Source organism: Anastrepha obliqua, chromosome 2 (genome assembly GCF_027943255.1).
Source record: "Anastrepha obliqua isolate idAnaObli1 chromosome 2, idAnaObli1_1.0, whole genome shotgun sequence".
Lineage (NCBI taxonomy): Eukaryota > Metazoa > Arthropoda > Insecta > Diptera > Tephritidae > Anastrepha > Anastrepha obliqua.
The window spans coordinates 59,378,950-59,402,532 of record NC_072893.1 but is presented as its reverse complement, the minus strand read 5'-3'; the positions used below and the strand labels follow the sequence as shown (position 1 = coordinate 59,402,532).

General features: G+C 36.2%; 1 protein-coding gene across 1 annotated transcript in view; it reads right to left on the bottom strand.

Annotated features, from left to right (window-relative positions):
* The window catches only part of LOC129238168 (uncharacterized), a gene marked incomplete at its 5' end in the record, with an annotated part of 36,325 nt that overhangs the window by 4,094 nt on the left and 8,648 nt on the right, over positions 1 to 23,583 (bottom strand). Inside the window, 2 exons of the mRNA XM_054873202.1 lie at positions 13,329 to 13,495; positions 13,607 to 13,775. Coding sequence (XP_054729177.1) covers positions 13,329 to 13,495; positions 13,607 to 13,775 — 336 coding nt within the window. The remainder of the gene's footprint in view (positions 1 to 13,328; positions 13,496 to 13,606; positions 13,776 to 23,583) is intronic.

Here is a 23,583-nt window from a genome sequence, read left to right as displayed (position 1 = left end):
ATTGATAGAATGCAATCTTTAGAACAATCACTATTCTGCTAAATTCGATGCTCTATTAGTTCTTTATGCTGCAAAAACTTGTTTTTCCGCCTGCTCGCACTTTACCCTTCCAAGTGATGGTCCTGAAGAATATATCGGATTTTCTCTTTTTACATTTATTTTTGAATGCCGTGTATATTACCGGTGGTTCCAATGAATTTGCTCTCGTGATATGAAACTTGAAGATGAAATACATAGTCGAAATCACCGAATAGTAGTGACAAGTGCGAGCTTATTACATTTCATGGGAGTTGAAGATTAGCCAGAACACTATTTGCAACTTTTTTCTGGCCTCAAGAAGAAGCCTGGAGTATAGGGGACAAACTAGTTGACTCATAGGATGCTTTTAGACTGAATTAGCACATGTGATTATTTGCTGAAACGTAACATATTTGAAGCAGATGGTAACTAACAATAAAAATGGGTTCAATGTGAGAATAACTGACAAAAAATTATTTAGTTGAAAGGCGAAGAGCTTTTGCGATGAGCAAAGATCAGCAATCCCAGATTAATGGCCTAGAAAGTCATGCTATGCATTTTGGTGATATTGAAAGGATATCATCAACTATGAGCTGCTCACATTGGACACTCACCACTCAATTTGAACCTCCATAGTAATTAACTGACCAGATCGGAGCAGGCGATAGACCAGAAGTGGTCAGAATCAATAAATAGAAAGGGTGTTGTGTTCCATCAGAACAACGCCAGGCTGCACACATCTTTAACGACGCACCAAAAACTTCGAGAAATTCTATGAGAAATTCCAACCCACAAGCCGTACAGTCCTTATCTGGCAACAAGCACAAAGCACAGATACACAATTTGCTTGTGAAAATAAATAAATCTTAATCTTATATTCGTATGGAACATAAATACAAAATAAAAAATCGACGGAAATCGTATTCCTCCCCATGCTTAACCTCTTATCACCATTAAAAACAGTAGATAAATTAAAAGCTGTCCCAGAATTCTGCGTATGTACACCAGAAAATATTGCTTCATAGTGACTGAGTGCTTCATTGAGATTGTGAAGTAGCCCTCATTGAGATTGTGAAGAAGCATATTAAATTGATAAGGACTGAGATAAATGTATTTGAAAATGTTTGCTTATGCGTCACAGTCGGCATTATCTTCTCTTCGTTATGTTGCAGGACATATAGGCTATACTTTCGGTAAAATAATGTTTGATGTTAAATTTCTCAAAAAACGTCAATCAAGAACCAAGAGATAAAATTTCAAATTAAAAACTATCAATGCAAAAGGGCCCTTGGTCGAGGAATTCCTAACACCTAAGAGCTCGACAATACGTAAAATATCTTAAATTGTTGCAATTTTTAATTTTATAATATAATGAACCATTCATCTATAATTAACATTATTCAACATTGTTTTTAAGTTATTTTAATACAAATTAAAATTTGTCTAAGTTTATTTTGCAAGTGATTTCGAAATGTACTCTTTGGCAACACTGTGTAGTGGGAGAGCAATCAGCTGACACGATTCTATGGAAATTATCCAAAATCCTACGATAAAATATACAATACTACGGAGCGGAAGGGTGGTGAAAATTCATTTTCATGGGGCTCTCTCTAGTTTCATCATATCAGCTGACACGGGACTGCGTTTACGTTGGTTACTGTGAGCACCATTAGGTTAGATCAATGTAAACAAAGACGATAAAACACACTAACGAAAGAAAAAAGTGTTTTGTAAACATAAAAATGTAATTCAGAACCCATCAATTTCACAAGGAATAATCGCAACCTTTTTTAATCTCTCAACCTTGAGCCTTTCTACTAAACGAGTAACCAAACAGCTTTATCTTGTCAAATCCTCTAACATACCTTATTACCTACTCTGCTCTGAGTTTACTATAGTTAAAAAGGAAAGGACGGCAGGCATATGAGAGATAGAATAGATAAACATATGGAATTTTGGAGTTATTAATAATTTTGAATCGTTTGTCAGCACTACAACCATTGAATTTTGGTATAATAAAATGGAAGTTTGAAGTGACTCAAATATGCAGTTAGTTTTTATTAATTTTACTTTTTTTTGGTTTTTTTTTTTATTTTTTATTTTTTTGTTGAAATGTTGGGTGTTTTATTCCACATAAAAAAATTGATTCCCAATGTTATAATAAATATTTATGAAATGTAGCATATACAAATTTTATATCTGCAGGTATTAGGTGCATCACTAAGTTCTCGTCGCTTCAAAGACCGTGATTTTAATGTTAACGACCGTCCACGTGAAGGAAGACCAAAAGCCATCGAAAACGCTGAATTGGAGGCAATGCTCAATGAGCATCCATGTCAAACGGAAGAAGAACTTGCCTCAGTATTAAGAGTTACCCGTCAATCCATTTCCAAGCGAGTGTATGCTTTGGGAATAATTCAGAAGCAGGAGATTTGGGTTCCTTATGAGTTAAAACCAAGGGATGTTGAACGTCGTGTTTTCGCCTGTAAACGACTGCTCCAGCGGCAAAAAAGGAAGGGTTTTCTTCATCGCATCGTGACGGGTGATAAAAATTGATTCATTACAACAATCCAAAGAAAAGAAAGTCATGGGAACTGCCCGGTCAAGCTTCTACGTTGTCGCCTCGACCAAATATTCACGCTGCGAAAGTTATGCTATGTATTTGGAGGGACGAAGTTGGTGTTATTTATTATGAATTGTTAAAACCAAGCGCAACCATCACTGGGGATCGGTATCGACTTCAATTGATGCGATTGAGCCGAGCACTGCGCGAAAAGCGACCGCAATACGCGGAGAGGCATGAAAAAGTGATTCTACAGCATGACAACGCTCGGCCTCACGTTGCCAAACTCGTTAAAACCTATCTGGAAACACTGTAATGGGAAATCCTACCCCACCCGCCAAACTCTCCAGATATTGCGCCGTCCGATTATCACCTGTTCCGATCGGTGGCACATGGTCTAACTGACCAGCAGTTCCATTCATATGAAGACATCAAAAAATGGTTTGATCCGTGGATAGCCTCAAAAGATGAATAGTTTTACCGCGACGGAATACGAGATCTACCAGAAAGATGGGAAAAAGTAGTAGCCAGCGATGGGCAATACTTTCAATGATTCATTTGTAACCATTTTTTCAGAAAAAATAGTATTTTCATCAAAAGAACAGCGAGAACTTAGTTGCGCACCTAACACTTATTTTCTATCTCAAGTGATCCAAGTAATTCTTATAAAAATTATTTATTTTTTAAAAAAATTAAATTTTTTAATTAAGTTAATAAAAAAATGTAATAACTTTGAGATTTTTTCAATATTTCAAATTATGGTATAGAATTCTTTGCAGTGAAATATCTTCGGTCCTTTTTAAAATTTTAAAAATTTTGTTTTAATTTTTTTGGAATAAAATATACTTATATTATTCTTAAAAAAATTTTTTATATTAAATATTTTTATTGAAAACTTCTGGTTATTTTTTAAATTTTTATGAATTTTTTTTTCCTAATTTTTTTAATAATTGCCCAATTTTTAGAAAAGTTGACTCAACCTCCACAATACTTGGATCACTTGACATGCAGTCGCTCGAATAAGAAGTTAAAGTAGTTTCAAGAAGAACGATTCTTTAAAGCATATCATTTATTTTTATAAAATTTCGCATAATAGAAAACTTTACCTTTTTGGTCAGTTAGTTATGTATATGTCACCTACTATCGAGTGGAAAATCCTGTAACTGTATTATTTTTATATGTAAATGATCGAAAAACAAAAAATATATAATGGTATATCTTAAGACGATAGAATAATAAAGGGTACGTTTATATGTTGTTTTAAAATAAAACTTGTAAAAATTTAGATTATTTCAGGCTTCACTATTTTTATTCAAAATAGTATTCTTAACAATTATGTGTGAAAAATTGCATAATTTAAATGTCCACCACAAGCATGCCTACAGGCTGTCATACGAGAATTACTAAAATATTTAAGTCCTCGCTCATTCGCATTGAGCATCGTCGTTGGCTTATTCATAAAGACTTTACGGTTCAAAAAACCCCACAAAAAGTAGTGTAGTGGAGTCAGATCGTATGATCTAGGTGTCCCATTTATGTCGCCATTACGTGAAATTAATCGACCGAGAAACTTAGATCGCAATAATGCAATTGTGTGACTTGTGGCTCCATCCTGTTGACCTGTTGAAAATAAAGATTGTCTATGTCTATTCCGTCAGGCCGCAAAACATATTCAATCAGTTGTTAACACTTTCGCGGGCACTATTCCACGAGCCTAAAAATCACACCGAAGTACATTTTAGTAGATGTAATGACTTTTCTGAAATTATTCGAGGCGTTTTCTCCCCCCAAATGCTGCATTTTGCTTGTAGACAAGCGAGCTTCATCACTAAAGATGATTTTGTGTGAAAACCCAGAATCATATTCAAAAAACCTATTCACGAAATTTCTGCGTTGATAAGGATCTGTTTTTGGTACGTAAAATCTGTCAAATAGTCGATTCATGAATGCCTAATTGTTGAGAACGTCGAGATATCGACGTTGAAGGTTCTTCAGCAACACTTTACGCTACAGCAGCAATAATCTCCAGTTTTTGTCTGTTAGTCCTTTTTTATCCACGACAGAATCAGTTTCTTGAAATTTTTTCACCAACCTTTGAATTGTCGACCCATTCGGACTATTATTTCGCCCAGAAAATCACGAATTTTCCGATATGTTGTTCTTAAAAATCGACTATTTTCATAATACGTTTCAATAACTGCAACGCGTTCAGTACTCGTCTACTTGGAAAATATCAAAGATGATACAAACAAAGATACCGGCTAGGAATTAATCACTACTGACATCTAGACGTCACTTTTGAAAGACCCTTTACAGTGCTAGTCTCTTATATCGTAATTTAGTCAACAAACAAAGTAAGGAATTAAAAAATAAAGAACTTCAGAAACTCCAGTTTTTGAATGGCGGCTCCTTTCGTCTTTTCTTTACCAATTGATTGGCAGGCTACCTTTTATCCCTTACTCCTTTTTTGACTCAGATTTCATTTTAAATCTAATGAAACAAATAAATTATTCAAACTGAGTAAATTGTAACACATTGCGATTTCGATAGCAAATTCAGTTCTTAAAATGACTTCAAGATTCTAAGACCAAAGGTCGTTTATTATAGTCAGCATACGCAGACGCACTTAGTGGAGCATGAAGTGGATTTGTGTCGCAAATCATCCCATTCGTAAGCTCCAGCAGCAAGGCATGTGAAATATTTAATCCACTCAGATGCCATGAAGGCGACGGGCGTGTAAGTAACACTTCTACTTCTTAAAAGGGCCAACAAGGAGAGAAGTGACATACAGGCATATACTTAAATATATGTATGTATGTACGTGCATAAAAGCACACCAGTAGTTTTGGACATCCTACTGTGTAGGTCCTAAAGTGCATACATAGATATTGATATGAAATATGCGACTTGAAGATCTATTGTGCCCATGCACATACACGTAAATTTACATTTTCGCTAGTTCAATGAAACGGGGCATAAACTACATAAGCGAAATAGTCGCACTTAAGTATTCGTTCATTACTACATTGCTCGCATTGCACTTGCTTTCGCCGAGTTACTGTAAGCAGCAAAATTTTGGTTACATCAAGACTCTCCGCATTAGACCGCGTCGATATGTGGAGAGGCAAAAAAATCGCCCATTGCTCTGTGGAAATCATATTCTAGGGATCAAAATAAAAAACTTTGCCGAAGGAACCATACCTCTAAAACGAATTCTGATGTCCCCCAATTTGGGTTGAACTTTTTAGTTTCTTTTCTATAACTCACTTAAATTAATTTTTTCATTTACATATGTTCTGACTAAATAAATTTCTTAAGAGAAAAAATAGATATTATAATAAATAAATAATAAATATTATTATAAATAAATAAAAATAAAGAAAAAACATACCCATTTAGCTGATTTTTTCATGTAAAGGCCAAAAATGGTGATATTTTGAAATGATTATTTGGGGAACCCCCCAGGGGAGTTCCAGGGGGTGTGCCACTGGCATGGGTGGATCGGCCGTCCAAAGTTAGTGGGGGTCGGTCATACATTTGGACTCGATTGGAGCACTCTACCCAAAAGTTCGACCCAAATTGGGGGACATCAGAATTCGGCAAAGTTTCTTATTTTGATCCCTAGAATACGATTTTCAGAGAGCAATGAGCGATTTTTAAATCGACCCGCCCTAGTCCGCATAGTACAGATTGTCTCTTTGAGCTCCCTGAAATTTCAAAGTGTACTCGCCGACTGCCATTGCAAAATTGTTTCGTTTCATTGCGATATTACAGCGTCCAGCTTTCCTTGAACTGTTCTTCTCTAAGATCACGAAATTCTTGATCTGAGTTCATTTAGTTAGTCTTAGGTAAGAGCTTATGGAGGTATTTATGAAGTATTTTTCTTAGAAAGTCCTGATAGCTGGTAAAAGAGACTTTTGTTGCTATCGCGAGCACGACGTTCGAAAAGTTAGCAGAAAAGAATGAAGGTTAGGTTACCCTTACTATTCATGAGAGTGTTGAAGAGCGCCACTCGGCCTGGACGCCCATTGTGATACCAATGGTTTGCACTCAAGCCTCTCTTATTTCACTCGCGTCTCCCTTATAAACAATGAAATATTGTGAATGAAGGAGGGTTCAAAGTCTACCGGACAACCAAAAAAGTAAGAGTTAAGACAGCGATGCCGCGTACTGGCTAGAGCGGTATAATGGCAAAGAAAGTGCTAAAAAACCTCCACTACGCTGTGATGAAAGTCATTAGAGCGAAATTTCATACGTTTCCAGTTAGGCAGTGTCCGGTGATGATACCAATTACTATGCTAATGGAAGGCGATCGAGATTGATGAGGGACTTTGTGCTGTTTTCATTCATTTTCGGCTAGACCTGTCTAGTTACCTCACAAGTTGGCTCCGAGGTTCATCTATTGCTAGCCTGCGCGGTGTAGACCGACCTGATGCAGAGCTAAAGGGATACCCATATACTGGGCAGAGTTGACTGATTTAAGATCAATTTCATTCCTGCTCATACGCGATGCAGTTTCCAGGAATCCGGACAATGTTCGTGGTTCGTCGAAGCTTGAAATTGAAATTCGGTGGCTCGTAAAACGTTCAGACTCAAAAGCCCTTTGTATCTAGAGCTCTGGAAAGAGGGTACATAGTCAAGGAGGAAAGGAGAAAAGTATCAGAGAAAGAGATAGGAAAGAATAGAGACAGAAACAGAAGTAGTTAGTCCTGTGAGGATTTTCCAGATTCTTTGGCAAATCTGTAAATATCCTCCAGTTTAAGAGAACGAATATTTCTCATTTCACGATATCGGAACCCAAAACTCGTAGTCTTGCTCTAGCTAAGGCAGAGAGAAGTGATCAGTGCTATCCGCCTCCTCCAAGCAAGACGGGCCAATTGGGTCCTCAATAATTCCAATGGTGGTCATATGCTGATTCCGATTAATGGCTCCGGCCCTTGTGGGGGAACCGCTGATCCACGGTTGGCCAATTAATCGGCAATTTCGTTTCCTTGAGCACCGGAGTGTCCTGGAGCCCATATAAGTACAAGTCTGTTCTGTCTTGCAACAGAATTAAGCTTCTTCTTACACTCTTGAACAATCTTTGAGGTTTGCTTCGCATTCTTCAGAGCCTTTAGTGCAGCCTGACTGTCACCGAAGCTTAATTAGAATATAGGTATATATAATTGGCGCGTACACCCTTTTTGGGTATTTGGCCGTGTCAGTATTTGGGGAAACTTCAAGTCAAAACCCACCTTTTTTTTCCAAAGTAACTCAAATGAGTAAAAAATATATTTTATTATTTCTGCAAAAGAAGTTATTAAATACAAGTGGAATTTTCAAGATTTTTTTATTTTTCGGGGAAACAACAGTTTGACAGTTCTCTTCTCTGAAAAAGATTAAATGTGATCACGAACTCAAGACCAGCCTAGTAGGTATAGTTTTTGGTAAAACTACCATTTTTTTAGAATAATTGTGAACTAATCTGGCAGCTATCAACTGTCAAAATTTTAATTTGACAAAATATTTTCAACTAGCGCGTCCAAAAATCTAATCAGTGCCTCTTTTAAAAATATTTTCTTAATATATTTTTAATGAAATTTACGGCATGTTTTTTTTTTTTTGGTTTCAGACTGCAATAAGTGACATTTCTAAAAAGATTTGCGTATTTTTAGAAAAATTGACAGCTGTTTTTATAGCTGTCAAATGTCAAATCATAAATTGTATGGCATGCGAGTATTAGAGTAACTCAAGCAGTACATCATTATCCTAAGTTCGTATTTATCCGATCGCAACTTCAAGATAAAAACAGAAGACTAATATTCATGCCTCAAAATAATTAAAGCATCACTTTACAAGTAATCTGTGATCCAATCCAAACAGCGTAACAGTTACTTTTGCGGACGATCAGCTATTCTTTCGATAGAAAACACGGAAAACGCATCAAGAATTACAATTAGCCATAAATGAAATATACGACTGGTTCAATAAATTGCATATTAAATTAAGCGAAAGCAAGTCTGGGTATATAAACTTCAGGCAGAACAAAACCAAATATGTTCCAATATGTTCCCTACTCTGATCCTGAAAATACCGGGGGATGACTCCAAATGCCAATAAAGAAGAAATGGAATTAAAGTAGAGAAATAAGTATTGGCACATTCCACCAATAATAAAATAAATGTATGTAAACAAATTTTAAAGCCTATGTCCTACGGCACATGGTTATGTGGCTGCTCCAGCCAAAGGAGAAATAAAGATAAATAAAGATTATTAAATGTGCAGTCCCTTATCCGTAGCTCCGATCTCGAGCGCAACCTAAATATTGACTGGTTATATATATATATATATATATATATATATATATATAATTGGCACGTACACCCTTTTTGGGTGTTTGGCCGAGCTCCTCCTCCTATTTGTGGTGTGCGTCTTGATGTTGTTCCACAAATGGAGGGACCTACAGTTTCAAGCCGACTCCAAACGGCAGATATTTTTTATGAGGAGCTTTTTCATGGCAGAAATACACTCGGAGGTTTGCCATTGCCTGCGAGGGGCGACCGCTATTAGAAAAAACTGTTTGTTAATTTTTTGATCTTTCACCGAGACTCGAACCGACATTCACTCTCTGAATTTCGAATGGTAGTCACGCGCCAACCGATTCGGCCATGGCGACCGCCGGTAACAGACACAAAAATGTAGTTGCAATGTAAACTTAAAGTAAAAATAACTAAAAACAAAACAAATAGGATTTCTAATTTTTCGCTTAAAACATGTCTTTTCAAACCACTGCACGCTGTGTGGTGCTTACTGTGCTCCGGTGGTCTTCTTTTGCCTGAAATATGCTGCGAGCTGATCAGAGGGATCGAGATAATTGGATGTAAACAAAGTTGCCGATAAATATCAAAAGTGCTGTCCTTTCTTCCGAGTTGTTAATAAATACTTTCCCCACTTCCACTATCTAAGGAGACTACTCTCTGGCAAACTGTGTTTACATTTATGTTCAATAAGGGTTGGCGGCAGCCCTAATGGAATGGATTGGTGCGTGACTATCATTCGGATGTATGTAGGTTCCAATCTCCGCGAAACACAAAAATTAAGAAAAAGTTTTTTCTAATAGCAGTCGCCCCGCGGCAGGCAATTCAAACCTCCGAATGTATTTCTGCCTTGAAAATGCTGCTCATAAAAATATCTGCCGTTCGGAGTCGGCTTAAAACTGTAGATCCCTCCAATTATGAAAAAAATACCAAGACGCATGCCATAAATTGGAGGAGGAGCTCGGTCAAATAACCAAAAAAGTTGTAAACGCCAGTTATATATTTATATATATAAGGCTTAGCAAGTCATCATGAATCGTTTAACGCCAAAACAACGCTTCCAAATTGTGAAAATTTAAATAAAAAAAAAACAAATCTGTACCCGAAGTTCATAGACCGAAGTGTTGAAGAAGACGCCGAAATGTCGATTCGTCGTCGTTCTCAACTTCTGGCTTTTGCCATTTGAATTAGTGGAAAATTTCACGTAAGGGTCTTAGCTTAAGTGCCCATAAAAAAAAAAACAATTCATCTAATAATTGAAGCAAATGCCCATCATTTCCGTCGAATTTTTGCTGATTGGGCTCATTTAGATTTATTATTCAGGGAAAAATTGGACTAATCGAAAGGGCCATGTGAGTCGTAGCCGCGGCGGGCATATGCCAGATATCATATTCAAAAAGAGATGACATGAAATTATGTGCCATTTTTTGCACGCGTAAAATTACTCAAGTGCCGATTGCAATCAAGAGCTCAAAAGATGGCAATGTATAAATCGCTTTGCAAAGACCATACTAACATACAGTAGCGAGATATGGTACTTACAATGATGATGAATTTTTTACCAGATTATAATACAAAAATACCATTCTAACAATATTAATATTTTGTGTTATCATTTTAAGTTATCAGACTCTGCAAAAAGCACCCTATAGTATCGCATAGCATTAAATATAAACGAAGAGTTCTCGTTCACACAACTTTCGCACAACTGTCAACTTAACATCAAAACGGAAAATAATCGTTGCAATTTCGCCATGGCCTTCGTCTTCGCCTTTGACTTCGATTTTTCAACTATTGAAAATATACTTACATACATATATAGGTTGTTTGCATATATACATATGTGAATGCCTATGTTACAGTTGCCATGTGCCCATTCCTGATTGCTCTCTTGCATCCGGTTAAATCATCGCATGCTTTTGTCTGATAAATGAATTTTGCGCATAAAAGGTTCGCATTCGATTCGCATAACGCGTTGATAGCATGGCGTGCTTATGTATGTGTAAGTACATGGTACTTACGTAGCATTCACTACAGAAACGCGCTGACGTATGAGTAATTACAATTATATAAATCCTTTTGAGCACCTTCGCAAGTACACACACAAATGCATAGCACCGTTATGCACATTAAACTTATCATTAGAAGCAGGCAAAGCATACTACTCCTTCGACTTTGTTCTGCAAACACATTAGGGCAAGTCGTTTAGCCGTTAAGGGTGATGAAATGTGCCAGAAGAAACTAATTAAAATTTTATTACTACCAAAAAACTTCAAAAACGAATAAATTGGAGAAAATTGCTAATATAATAAGTATTTTGTCTATTTTTCAAAATGCTGCATACCGGAATTCACACTTGAATGGAACTAACAACAAATAGGTTACATTTTTAAACGACTTTTTTATAGTTTAATCTCAATTAACGACACATAGCTCATGAAATAACAAATTTCTCACACCAACATATATATTCTTACGCTAATTGAGAAGGGTTTTTTACTTTCAAAATATGATAACTCACGAATTGTTGGTGATAAAAGTGTATGGAATAATTCGAGAGTCCCAAAATCAGATATGAGACCGGTAAGGTCAAATCACTGCGAAAAATGGCAATACGCTGTTTCTAGAACTATTGTACCCCTTCATAAATTCCGAATACTTCTCTGAGCCCAACTTTCTCAATAAATTTTAGTGTTTTTTCTACTTCATTGAGTTTTATTTCCTTTTCTGGTAAAATATGTTTACCCTGGTCTTTGTCCCGTTTATGCATCAGTGCTGGGCACGACGCCAACATATTTTTTGCGGTTTTATCTTTCACCCTACAGAACCTGCAAGCTTTATTAGAGTATATTCCCAGGTTAATAAGATAATAATTCAATCTGCAATGCTTTGTGAGAATTCTTGTGATGATTCCAAATTATTTCTTATTTAATTCCATATAATCCTTAAATTGGGTTGCTTTAACGCTAACTATCATTATTTTCGCTTCCGATAACTTCGGTAGATTGTCCCACTGTGAACTTCTTTGTCTTAACTCTGCTTCCTACTTTTAACTTTTTACTTCCTAGACCACAAAAAGGCTTCGGGCCTATATTTTGAGAGGCCGTCCCTTTCCTGTCGAAAAGGAGTTACGAGCCTTGATTGCTGCCTGGCTATCAGTAAGGTTAGTGGCGCTTCTGTTATTATAGTGGTGCTCAAGGTCAAAGTGATTCATGCCCAACGGTTTATCTTGTAGATTTTAAATAGTACTTCCTAAAGTTCAGTGTTCAGCTTGAAGCGTTTAACAAAATTGAAAATCGGTAGCATCATCTTCCATGGCATTGAGATCTCATGGGTTGGTCCTTGTTAGTGTGTTTAGTATTGATTGCTTCGTCGTGCAATTCCTTCAGACTACTAGCCCGTATGAAATGATATGTCTGACTATAGCCACGTAGATTTATCGCAGTAGTTTATGTGTATATCTCTAACTTTACCCTGCAATCGATTTACACGTCACGAATGCTTTAATGACTTTTCTCTGCTGTGTGTGCCTTCCCTTAGTAATTTTTGGTCAAATGTTATACCCCAGAATTTTACTTCCCTTTATATTTTTACCTTAATCCTGTCTAAGTACATTGGCTTAGGAAGTTTGAGTTTGTATTTCCTGTGAATGATTCGATGGTCGTTTTTGCTGGTTTTTTGTTCAGACACACCTTTTTTTTAGTCAGTTTTAATCCTAATTGAGTTTTTTTACATAGAGTATCTTCGAATTCCCCTCCAAATATTACGACTATGTCGACACTATAACTCATCTACCATATATCAAGCCCTACATTAGTGCTGATAGCTCTAGATGTATTTGATGTTATGCCACCCGAGCTCTGCCCTATGGAAGGCGAGGATGTTAGCGCTTGGCAAACCGCTTTCTGAAACCTCGTAAACAACCTTATATGGATTCTTGGATTCTTGGTAAATCCCCACTTCAATAAACCAACCAACCTATGCTGTGGAAATTTACTTTGAAAAAAAGATATTCGCAAAGTTCACAGAGCGAAGTTTTGAAGAAAACGTGGATATGTCGATTCGGCGTCATTCTCAACTTGTTAGCCTTTTTGCTTCGACTACGTGGAAAACTTTACGGAGCATCTTCTAAGCAGCTTGACCATCGTTTGCGTCGCATTTCTGCTGATTGGGCTCATTTAAAATTATTATTCAGGTTTATTGAAAAAAGTACTCAAAAATTGAACTGACTGAATGGACCATGTAACTCGTAGCTGCGGCGGACATATAGCGTATATCATATTAAAAAAAAAATAAGTGCCATGAAACTATCTACCAGATTTTAATAAAAAAAATTCCTTACAACAACATTTCTGTTTTGTATAATATATTATAATTATTTAAAAGTTCTTAATCTCTTAAAAAACACCCGACACATAGCATATATAAAAAATGTACGCTTGTATTTTTACCTGCGGTGCTGCCTCTTCGGCCACATAACGCACTGTTGTTGGTTGAAAAGTGCTTGGTGCTGACGATGACTGGAATTGCTGCGGCTGAAGCGGCAATTGCTGATGAAATGTGGCACTGGTTATTGGTTTAAAAGGCTCATCCTCTTTAAGTGTGAAAATTGTTGGCCCTGCAAAAATGGAAATTTACGCTTTCAATTGCGATATTTGCTGCTATGGGTAAACGAATCATTCTCCTACGAAAATGACCAGTTGCTGTGTTCATGCTTCCTTTTACCTACCAATTTGATCAGAAGAATCCCGTTTTTCCGTTTTACTCTTTACTTCAGGGGGTAGACTTGTTGAAACTTTTATTGAGTCGACTGTTGTTTCTACAGCTAAACTGTCACTTATATTCGCCACATTTTCAGTGAAAGCAGTAGAGAAGCATCCAAAGAAGAGCAAAGCAACCTGTAAGAGAAGAATTGGAAAACGAATTCACTAACATATTTTAATATAACGGCGTATGTGTGAAAAAAAAGGAATTTAAGTGCATATTGCCGTATGTGTGTGTGTAAAAGTGCTACTGTTTAATATGCATTCAGAGAGTGGCCCGGCATTAATAAGATTCAAAATCAAATCATGGCCTTTATCCAACTTCTATCTCGATTTAAACTAAATATTATCACCTGGTGATTCAAACAGACGCTATTTGTGAATGTGTATACATTACTACACATGTTTAACTGGTGTTTCTTCGAAATAAATCCATTAAATAAAGAATAGGAACTTTAACGCGCGTTTCCTATTGGTTTTTAGAACACCCACGTGCCGCCTGCTTCCTGCTTCTGTTATAATCATATTTACAGACGTGTAACTATATAACATTGATCTTAAAAGCCGATTGCGCAAAATTTCATCCTAATCGAAGAAAAGATCTTCAGAAGTTAATTCACCTTCACGGTCCCTCTTCCGCTAGCCTTTAACGAAACCCATATACATATACTCGTCTCGAAGATATGTTCACAGTTTTAGCAATATATTGGGTTGTTCGGAAAGTAATTTCATTTTTTTGTGGTAAAAACGAAAGACGGTCTTACATCCAGACCTTTCAGGTGGTCATAAATAGTTGAATTCGATAAATTTACCCTCTGACCGATCTCACGTGTTATTATTCGCCGGTTTGCACCAACTAATGCCTTTATCGCGTCTTTAGCAGTGGTGTATCTTCGACATCAAAATTGCCGGATTGAAATTTTGCAAACCAATTCTGGCACTGGCGTACTGTCAACACATCTTCTCCATACACATCGGTTGATTTCTTTCTGGCTTGAACAGCATTTTTACCTTTTCTATAGTAAAAAAGTAAAATATGACGAAAATGCTGCTTATTGCTTTCCATATTTAAAAGGTCACGGACCAAAAACTACTGCGTAAAATCAATTGAACTTATTCACACACAAGCCTTGCCATATTAGCTGTCAAAACATATAATATAATGACAAACCGACTTAAGTGTGAAGTTAGCTGTGAAAAAATACAATTAACCCTTTCGACCCCAACTTTTTTCCTGTGGAACGAAATTTTTTTTTTTAATTTTATCCCTTTTGTATTTGTTTAAGAAGCAATTATCCAAAATTTTGAGTCGTCACGCCCCACGCTTTGAGCGCTGCCGAAAGTTGCTTGTGAGCAACTTTGGGCAATGGTGGTATACAAAATAAACACATTTTTTCTTTCGAACAACTTTTAATGATTTTTATTTATTTTGCAAAATTAGGTATGATAAGACAAAAAACTATTTTTATTGTTATTACTGCAAAGGTGGACTTTGCATTTAAGGCATTTGAACATTGGGGTTCCTGCCTTGCACAATCTGCAACGTCCCTTTTCACGAAAGACTACCCAACCTTCCATTTTATCGTAACGCTGTGAGACTGAAGGATTCGGTTGGAACCTTGGAACCTTTACTTTTGCGACTGTTGGAAAGACACATTGCTTGATGAAGAGCCCACGGATACTATCGAGCTAGCCCTTTCAACATTCGATGGTCGGCCTTTCCTTTTTCCGAGCGAAGTAGTGGCAGTAAGCAACTCATGAGCAATTTCTAGTTGCAATTTTATTAGAGAAATATGCTTTTACCTCGGGTTTATCAAGTTTAAATGCTTTCTATACAATAGCCATGCGTTTGTAACGGATGTTCCGAGGCACCAATACAAGATTCTTATCTACCACTTCTTTGAACGGTGGTTGACCTTGTAGAGCTCCATGAGCTTGTCAGCCAAATCTACTCCTCCCATACTCTTATTGTAAGAAGCAACAATCGCAGGCCTTGCAACATCAATATAAGCTTTTTCCTTTGGATTCCAACGTTTGCATATACCAACAGGTTCAATGCTTTCAGGATATATGATGAACTGGCTTATTGTCAAACCACTTGACGCATACAATATTGTTGTTGATTTCACATTTCATAACGAAAGATCCTCTTCAAAGCTTTTTTAAAACATCATCTGAAAGTAGCTGGCAATCCTTTTGCGGTTTTTACGTACATTTCCTGTAGCAAATATGCCCATTTCTTTCAATGAGATCAGAAGGCTGACTAATGTAAACCAATTATCGAAATAAAACTTAAAATGTTTGTCCTTAGGAAGACCTTTTGCCAAATATAAAACTGTATCCAAATATAAAACTGCTCTATCTGCGAGAGGTGTCCCAGATAAAATAATTAACATCATAAAATGCATGTATGACGGCTCATGCTGCCGAGTGTTGCACGAAAAACAACTAAGCGAGACCTTCCCTACTGTATCAGGCGTGAAGCAAGGCTGCGCACTCTCTCCCTTACTCTTCATAACAGCACTGGACATAGCTTTCGAAACTTATAACCGATGTGGTATAAACTGGAAGATGACTCAAAAACTTGGCGACCTATCATATGCGGACGACGTCGTTCTAATTAGTAACTCTTATAACGAACTACAAACAAGACTCTCCAACACAACAAACGACTGCTTAAAACTTGGCTTACAAGTTAATATAAAGAAGACCAAGTCTATGAGAATTAACGTAATCAACAACACAGAGTTTAAAATAGACTGAGGACAAGTTGACGATGTAAACAAATTTGAGTATCTAGGTAGCATCCTAACCCCCGATGGTGGTACAACGGCTGACATTCAGCGCAGGATATCCATAGCGACGAACACGTTTGCTGGGATGTCACGAGTGTGGTCTAACAAAGCGCTTAAAAGAGGCACTATAATCGGTATATTTAATGCTTGCGTAAAATCTGTGTTACTGTATGGCAGCGAAACGTGGCACATGAAACAAGACTCAACGAGAAAACTACAGGCATTCGTAAACAGATGCTTGCGACGCATTATTGGTATCTGGTGGCCACGTACTATATCTAACCCTCGCCTGTGGCAACTGACGAACCAAAAACCTATTGAAAAGGAAATAATGCACAGAAAGTACAAATGGATCGGGCACACCCTCCGAAAACACCCCGATGAAATAGTCTACTCAGCCTTACAAGGGAACCCGCAAGGCACTAGAAACAGAGGGCGTCCCAAAATGACTTGGCGTAGATGCGTTAACCAGGAATCCAAAAAGTCATTCAATGAATTAAAATTCCTAGCCAGCAATCGGAATATGTGGAAATCTTTTGTAGATAGACTAAGTTCTTAGTACATATACCTATATGTATTGTAACACCTGAACATGTCAATAATAAATAATAATAATCCGAAGATAGGACCAATCCATAAGCAGGACAATTACCTTCACCAACATACAACGTAAAGTCGTACACTAATCCAGAAGTTCCAGCACGCGTAAACATTTTCAGACCCTATTTCTAAGGCTTAGTGGGGTTGTATTGTTTAAATGACGATCGACCTGTAACTAAAATGTAAACTAAATTTTCATTATGTCCTTTATGAATGTATACCTTTGAACGCAATGATTTGTTTATCAATACTTTGATGTTCTTCCTAGGGTAGCTTTCCGAAATTTCTTTGAGACTGTCAAATCGCTTCTTTTGGATTGTTTAGTGTTATCGTTGAAATGTAAACATTGTTTGATTTTTTCAAACTTTCCGCGCGGCATTGAATCTGTTATAGCGATAAGGTTTAAATTTTTTGACCATTCCATTTTGAGTGGAGGCAGTTTTAAAATACCCATCTACAACAAAATACCAATATAGCGTTTAATATCTTCAACAGTGCATTTGAGCTCAATCCCGTTGTCTTGCACCGCATACAAATCTATTTGTTGTGTGATAAAATCAAAAACTTGGCTATTAAAAAATGTGCACAAATATTCTACACATCGTCGATCTTCAAAGTATTTTCGTCCCAACTGGTCTCCGAAGGTGCAAATGGCCTTTTTCTCCACTTTAGTGTCTTGGGTCAACTTTTTCAAAGCAATTATCAGCCACACAAGATTTCGGCTCATATTCTTCGGCAATCATATTTTCGAGAAGGTCAATCTCTATAGTTTCCCCTCTTTGCACGATCCCTTCCAAATTCTTCTCTAGCACTGCAGAAATGTCATCCATCTCGTCATCACTTTTGTCGTCAGAAGAGGCATCCCAATCAAAATTAACAATCCTCTCAATATCGTTATCTGACAATCCCTTCTCTTTCGGTATCATGACTAAATACAAAACTATTTATTACCACAATGGCCCAAGGTTGCCCACAAGCAACATTGCAACTTTGAAAATTACTCACCTGGTTAATATTTTTAACTAATCAAATTTAAATTCAGTTTCGTAAAGTTAAATCCTTGCTAAAAAACATGCCATATAAACTTTTTAATTTTTTTCATTATTATAAAATTTAATCACTCACTTTAAAAACTCTTTGGATTTTCACAACAATATTTTCTGCGCTGCACTTATTGTTTATTCAACATAGCTTCGCTAAATGATGTCCAAATGATATTTTTTTGCTTATATTTTGAGTAGATACATAAAAGTACCATTATCATTAATATATAGACAAAAACAAAACGAACGCTTTCCGTAAGCTGTTAAACTGCCGAAGTTGCTCACAGGCAACGTTGAGGTCGAAAGGGTTAAATCCTCTGTCGGGAAAAAACGAAATTACTATCCAATAGTTTAATTTGCTTGTGAGAGGCATAAATAAGACAAGTTTTTTGCGTGTTCGGTGATTTTCTGCCTTCGAAAATAATGGATCAAAGAAGTTGCATCAAATGTTGTGTAAAAATTGGAATTAAGTGCTCAAAAACACTTGAAATGTTGGCAGTGCTATACGGTGAGAGTACTCTGAGTCAAAAAAATGTTTACAAGTGGTACAAAGTTTTCACAGAAGGCCGAGAAAATATTAATGACGACGCTCGCTCTGAACGCCCCAGCACATCAATAACCGATGAAAATGTTAAGAAAGTGAAGAAAATTCTTTTGGAGAAACGCCGAATAACAAATAGAGAATTGCCATGCAATCTGTTCGGGAAATGTATCAACGATGATCCAGATTTGCTTAAAAGGCTCATAACTGGTGACGAATCATGGCCATATGGCTATGACATCGAAATCAAAGCCCAAAGCCCAAAGCCAAGACCAAAACAAGCACTCCAAATTCGATCAAATTTCAAGGTTTTGCTCACTGTTTTCTTCGATTACCATGGCGTAGTGCATCAGGAGTTCTTACCACAAGGTCCTACGGTAAATAAGGAGTATTACCTTGAAGTTATGCACCGTTTGCGTGAAGAAATACGAAAAAAATACCCGGATTTGTGGAAAAAAATGCATGGCTTTTGCATCATGATAATGCACTTGCTCACTCATCTTTGCTTGTGAGAGATTATTTCGCCAGATATTTTCACCGCATTCACCAGATTTGGAACCCCTCCGACTTTTTTCTGTTGCCAAGATTGAAGAGATCCATGAAACGACGGCGTTTTGCGGCGATTGAGGCGATAAAAATCGAATCGCTGAGACAGCTCAAGGACATACCAAAATGTGCATATCAGAAATGCTTCGGAGATAAGAAAACACGCAGGTACAAGAGTACTATACCTGAGGGGGACTACTTTGAAGGAGATAAAATAGAAATTGATGAATAAATAAATATTTTTTGAAAAAAATGAAAAATGACCTTATATTTTGAACACGCCAGGTACATGGGAAGAATGCTTCAAATCGTTTTTCATAAGCGGAACTCATTTTGTAAAAACCAAATACGCTTTCTAAATTTGTCACAAAACAGACGAATTGCACAACACGTATTGCGAAAAGTATACGCCACTTTAGTAGCATTTATTTTTTTTATAACGAAACTCTAAGTTTGAATTTTGTCGATCACGCTTCTATATGATATTAGGCAGACTGTACGTATGCTCTATTCGGCACTGGTTAGGTTCCTTGTAGTGGTAAGTATTGAAGCAATCATTCCTTGGAGTAAAGAAGTGGCAACTTTGGCGATACTTGCATCCAAATTTAAACTATTGCACAACTAAACGCACACCTGTTTACATTTAATTTACGGAGAATTTAAATATTATCAACTTTTATCTGAATTTTACACGATTCACGACATATGAGAATAAATTTTTTATGAAAATATGTTTGAATAAAAAACTAAACTAAACCAAAAAATGGAAATGGGAGTGTGAGACTAAATTTGTTTGCAAACGTCAAAAATTCTATGTTTTTATCACGGTATGGCATATTTTTATACCAAAAAATGAATGTTTGTCTGTATGTCATCGATAAATTCAAAAACTATTAGACCGTTTATTATAAAAATTGTAATATATATGTAATGTATATGATGGAAAGAATAACGAGATGGTGCCTATCGTGGTGCCGTTACTTTGCGCTCAGCGAATTTGACAATGAGTTACGTGGTTTTAGCTTCAGTATGACCAGATTACCATTTTCGTAACTTGATTTAGTATTTTTTTTTTTTTTTTGTTATTTGGTCTCGGAGTTGTAGTTCTTTCTTCATGACATTTTTCTAGCCTTTTCTAATTAAAAGTAATGTTTATAATTTTGTAAAATATACATTTTTTAAAAATTAGTTCAATAATTCACTTCGTTTTATTTAGCTTTTCTGCTTTTTAGCATCTGGAAGCATTGCCCGCGATTACAGTTGTTGTTGGTGTTCTTCTGCTTTCAGCAGTCGAACCTCTCTCTCGCTACTGCAGTGTTACCTAGCTTTGGATATAAAAACGCACTAAAATGCCCATTTAAAGAAAATAAAACACCAAATTTTTATTGAATTACTTAAAGAACTTTGTATGCGTGACAAATTGTCTTTACATAGGGCGGTTTTTTTTAATAAATGTGTAATGCTTATGTGCAATTTAATTTATGAGTTTTTTTGTTAAGCGAGACTCTTTTGTTAAGGGAACGATAAGGTACTCTTTTTGTAAAACTGTCAGTATGGTTTGTTTAGCATTTTCTGGTATTTTTTCGCTTATTTTTGCAATGAATACACCTCTTGATGCCCTATGTCCCACTAAGGATTGATGGCCGGAAGTAACGATTACACCTCTATGGTTTTAATTCACATTCAGGAAGTTCAAACGCTTTTTAAAATGCGTAAAAAGGTTTTCAATCTTAAGAAGAATTCAGAGAAGAAGATTTAATATTCTCCAAATATATTCCAAAAATTAAATTTGCACTTTGAAATTAACGAATTTTATAAGAGTCAAACAATTTTCATTAGCACTAAAACCTTCTCAGAGTGACCTTTTTTAATCTTTTTGTTTAATAATATAGTTTTTTTTTAACTTAAAGTTTCGGTAGCTTTAAATATAAAAAAAAAGAAACAAACACGAAACTTCAAAATTTTCGCATTTTGAGTATAAAAAGCACTAAATTTATTGTAAGGAGCAAATGGTTGGTAACACTGCACAACTCGGAAAAACGTGACGTCACGCACTTTTGATAGGCGCAATCTTCTTTCTATCATTCTTGGTATATATATGTATTTTTCCACGGAGAAAGTTTGTAGAATATGCCCACTCGCCACCAGGTGGCGCTGCAGAGTAGCAACTTCTTCCCCGCTCAACCGATTGTCTTAAAAATTAGTGTGACCATGAATTTTTACACAGAGGAAACGAATATGACATGTTCATAGATGGAAGCGTGTGATCGTACACTGCGAGATTTGAGAGGAAACAGAGGAATCACCAGTGGCGCACTCATTTTATTGTCTGGTGATTTTCGACAAACACTGCCCTTTATACCACGTTCAACACCCGCTGATGAACTTAATGCATGTCTTAATCATCAGTTCTATGGCGTCATTTACAGAAATTGGTTTTGAAAACTAACATGCGTGTACAACTACAACGGGATGCATCGGCTGGAAATCGGCGAATGGAAATTGATGAATCTACACAATGTAAGATCACAGAAAGCATCGACGAATTGGTGCAAAAAGTGTTCCCAAACATTGCACAAAACTACAAAAACCATTAGTGGCTCAGTACGCGTGCTATATTAGCAGCCAAAAACATCGATGTCAATACCATCAATTTCATCATTCAGGCTAGAATATCCAGTGAAACGACAACATATAAGTCCATCGATACTATGGAGAATCAAGACGAGGTTGTCAACTATCCAACTGAATTTTTGAATTCGCTTGATTTACCAGGCATGTTCTTACATTGAAATTCGGGGTACCTATCGTTCTTCTTCGAAACATAAATCCACTACGACTTTGCAATGGAACCCGACTCTCAGTCAAGAAAATGATGAACAATGTTATCGAGGCAACAATTTTTATTGGAAAATTCAAAGGTGAAAACGTACTGTTGTACGAGTATCGCAATGATCCCGACAGATATGCCGTTCGAATTCAAACGTTTACAGTTCCCGGTGCGACTCGCTTTCGCAATGACTATTAACAAAGCACAAGGACAATCGTTACAAGTGTGTGGATTAAGTTTGGAGAATCCATGCTTCTCACATGGACAGTTCTATGTGGCTTGCTCTCGTGTCCGAAAACAGATGGAAAAACAAGAAATATTGCACTTCAATAAACATCGAGTTAAAATTTAACTTCGTAATGTCACAATTTTTTCGAAATAAACAAAATCCATGAAATGGTTTAGAATGAATTGAATATTTGTGTACTGATTTTTCTTTAGAGTTATTTTTCTTAAATTTATTTTAGTTGTTGGCGTAACAGCGCGCGCCAGGTACAGCTAGTAATTTTATAAAATAATAAATAAAATAATTAAATAGTCAACATTTGTCAATATGTGATGTACACTTCCGCCCAGGGAACTTTGTCTTGCCACCCAAACCACATTCGATGGTTTTTTTTTTTGTGAATTATTAAAATTTTATAATCTCAAAAAAAAATAAAAATGAGTTGTCCACGTATTTAATTGTGTGGAAACTTTATTTCATATAAACGAGAACGTAAAATATTTAAGCTTGTGACCACATGCAAAAATGTAATTTTATATACAAGTAAATATACACATACGTTTACATATCTGATATTTTAAATATTAATGTTATACACATGTGTATCTGGTCCACTGTGTGTATTTGTGCTATATTGTATGTACATATGTGCGCGCATGTCGGTGTAATTTATGCGATAGTCATTACAAGCTACCAGTTATGTTTTGTTTTATTAGAAAAACCAGTTAATCATTATTTACCCGTAAATTAAACATTTTCCCAATCATTGGTCGAATTGTTCTTATCCTTCTTGTTTTTACTGCTGTTCGGCTTGTGTATTCGCAAATTTACATATGTACCTGTATTATGGACACACATGCATACATATGTATTACTATGTGTTAATTGTAGCACTGTTGTATTGCCGCCTTACAATACTTAAACGAAGTTTTTTATTTATTTGCTTATTTATCAATATGTATTTGGTAGTATTTTGATTTTGTTGTTGTTATATTTGTAGTTGTAGATTCGTCAAATGCAATTAACTGCACAAAATTAAATTAACGCAAGCACGATGTAACTTGTTAGTTGAGCACACAAGCACGCATGACAAGCCACAAAACATAGTACGCATTTTTACAAAACAAGCTAATAAACAGAATAAAAAAGTTTCGCGATGCTCGATGCTCCATGCATGATGATATTTGTATTATTGGAGGCGTGTTACTGGCAAAAAAAAATATTTAAAAAAAATTTACCAACATTTTGCGAACATTTTGGGTATTAATTGCTATGAATACTCGTACAATTGTGCGTAAATAACTAAATATGTGGGCATGTATTTTTATACAAATCGAATGTGATATTAGCTTAATGAATTTG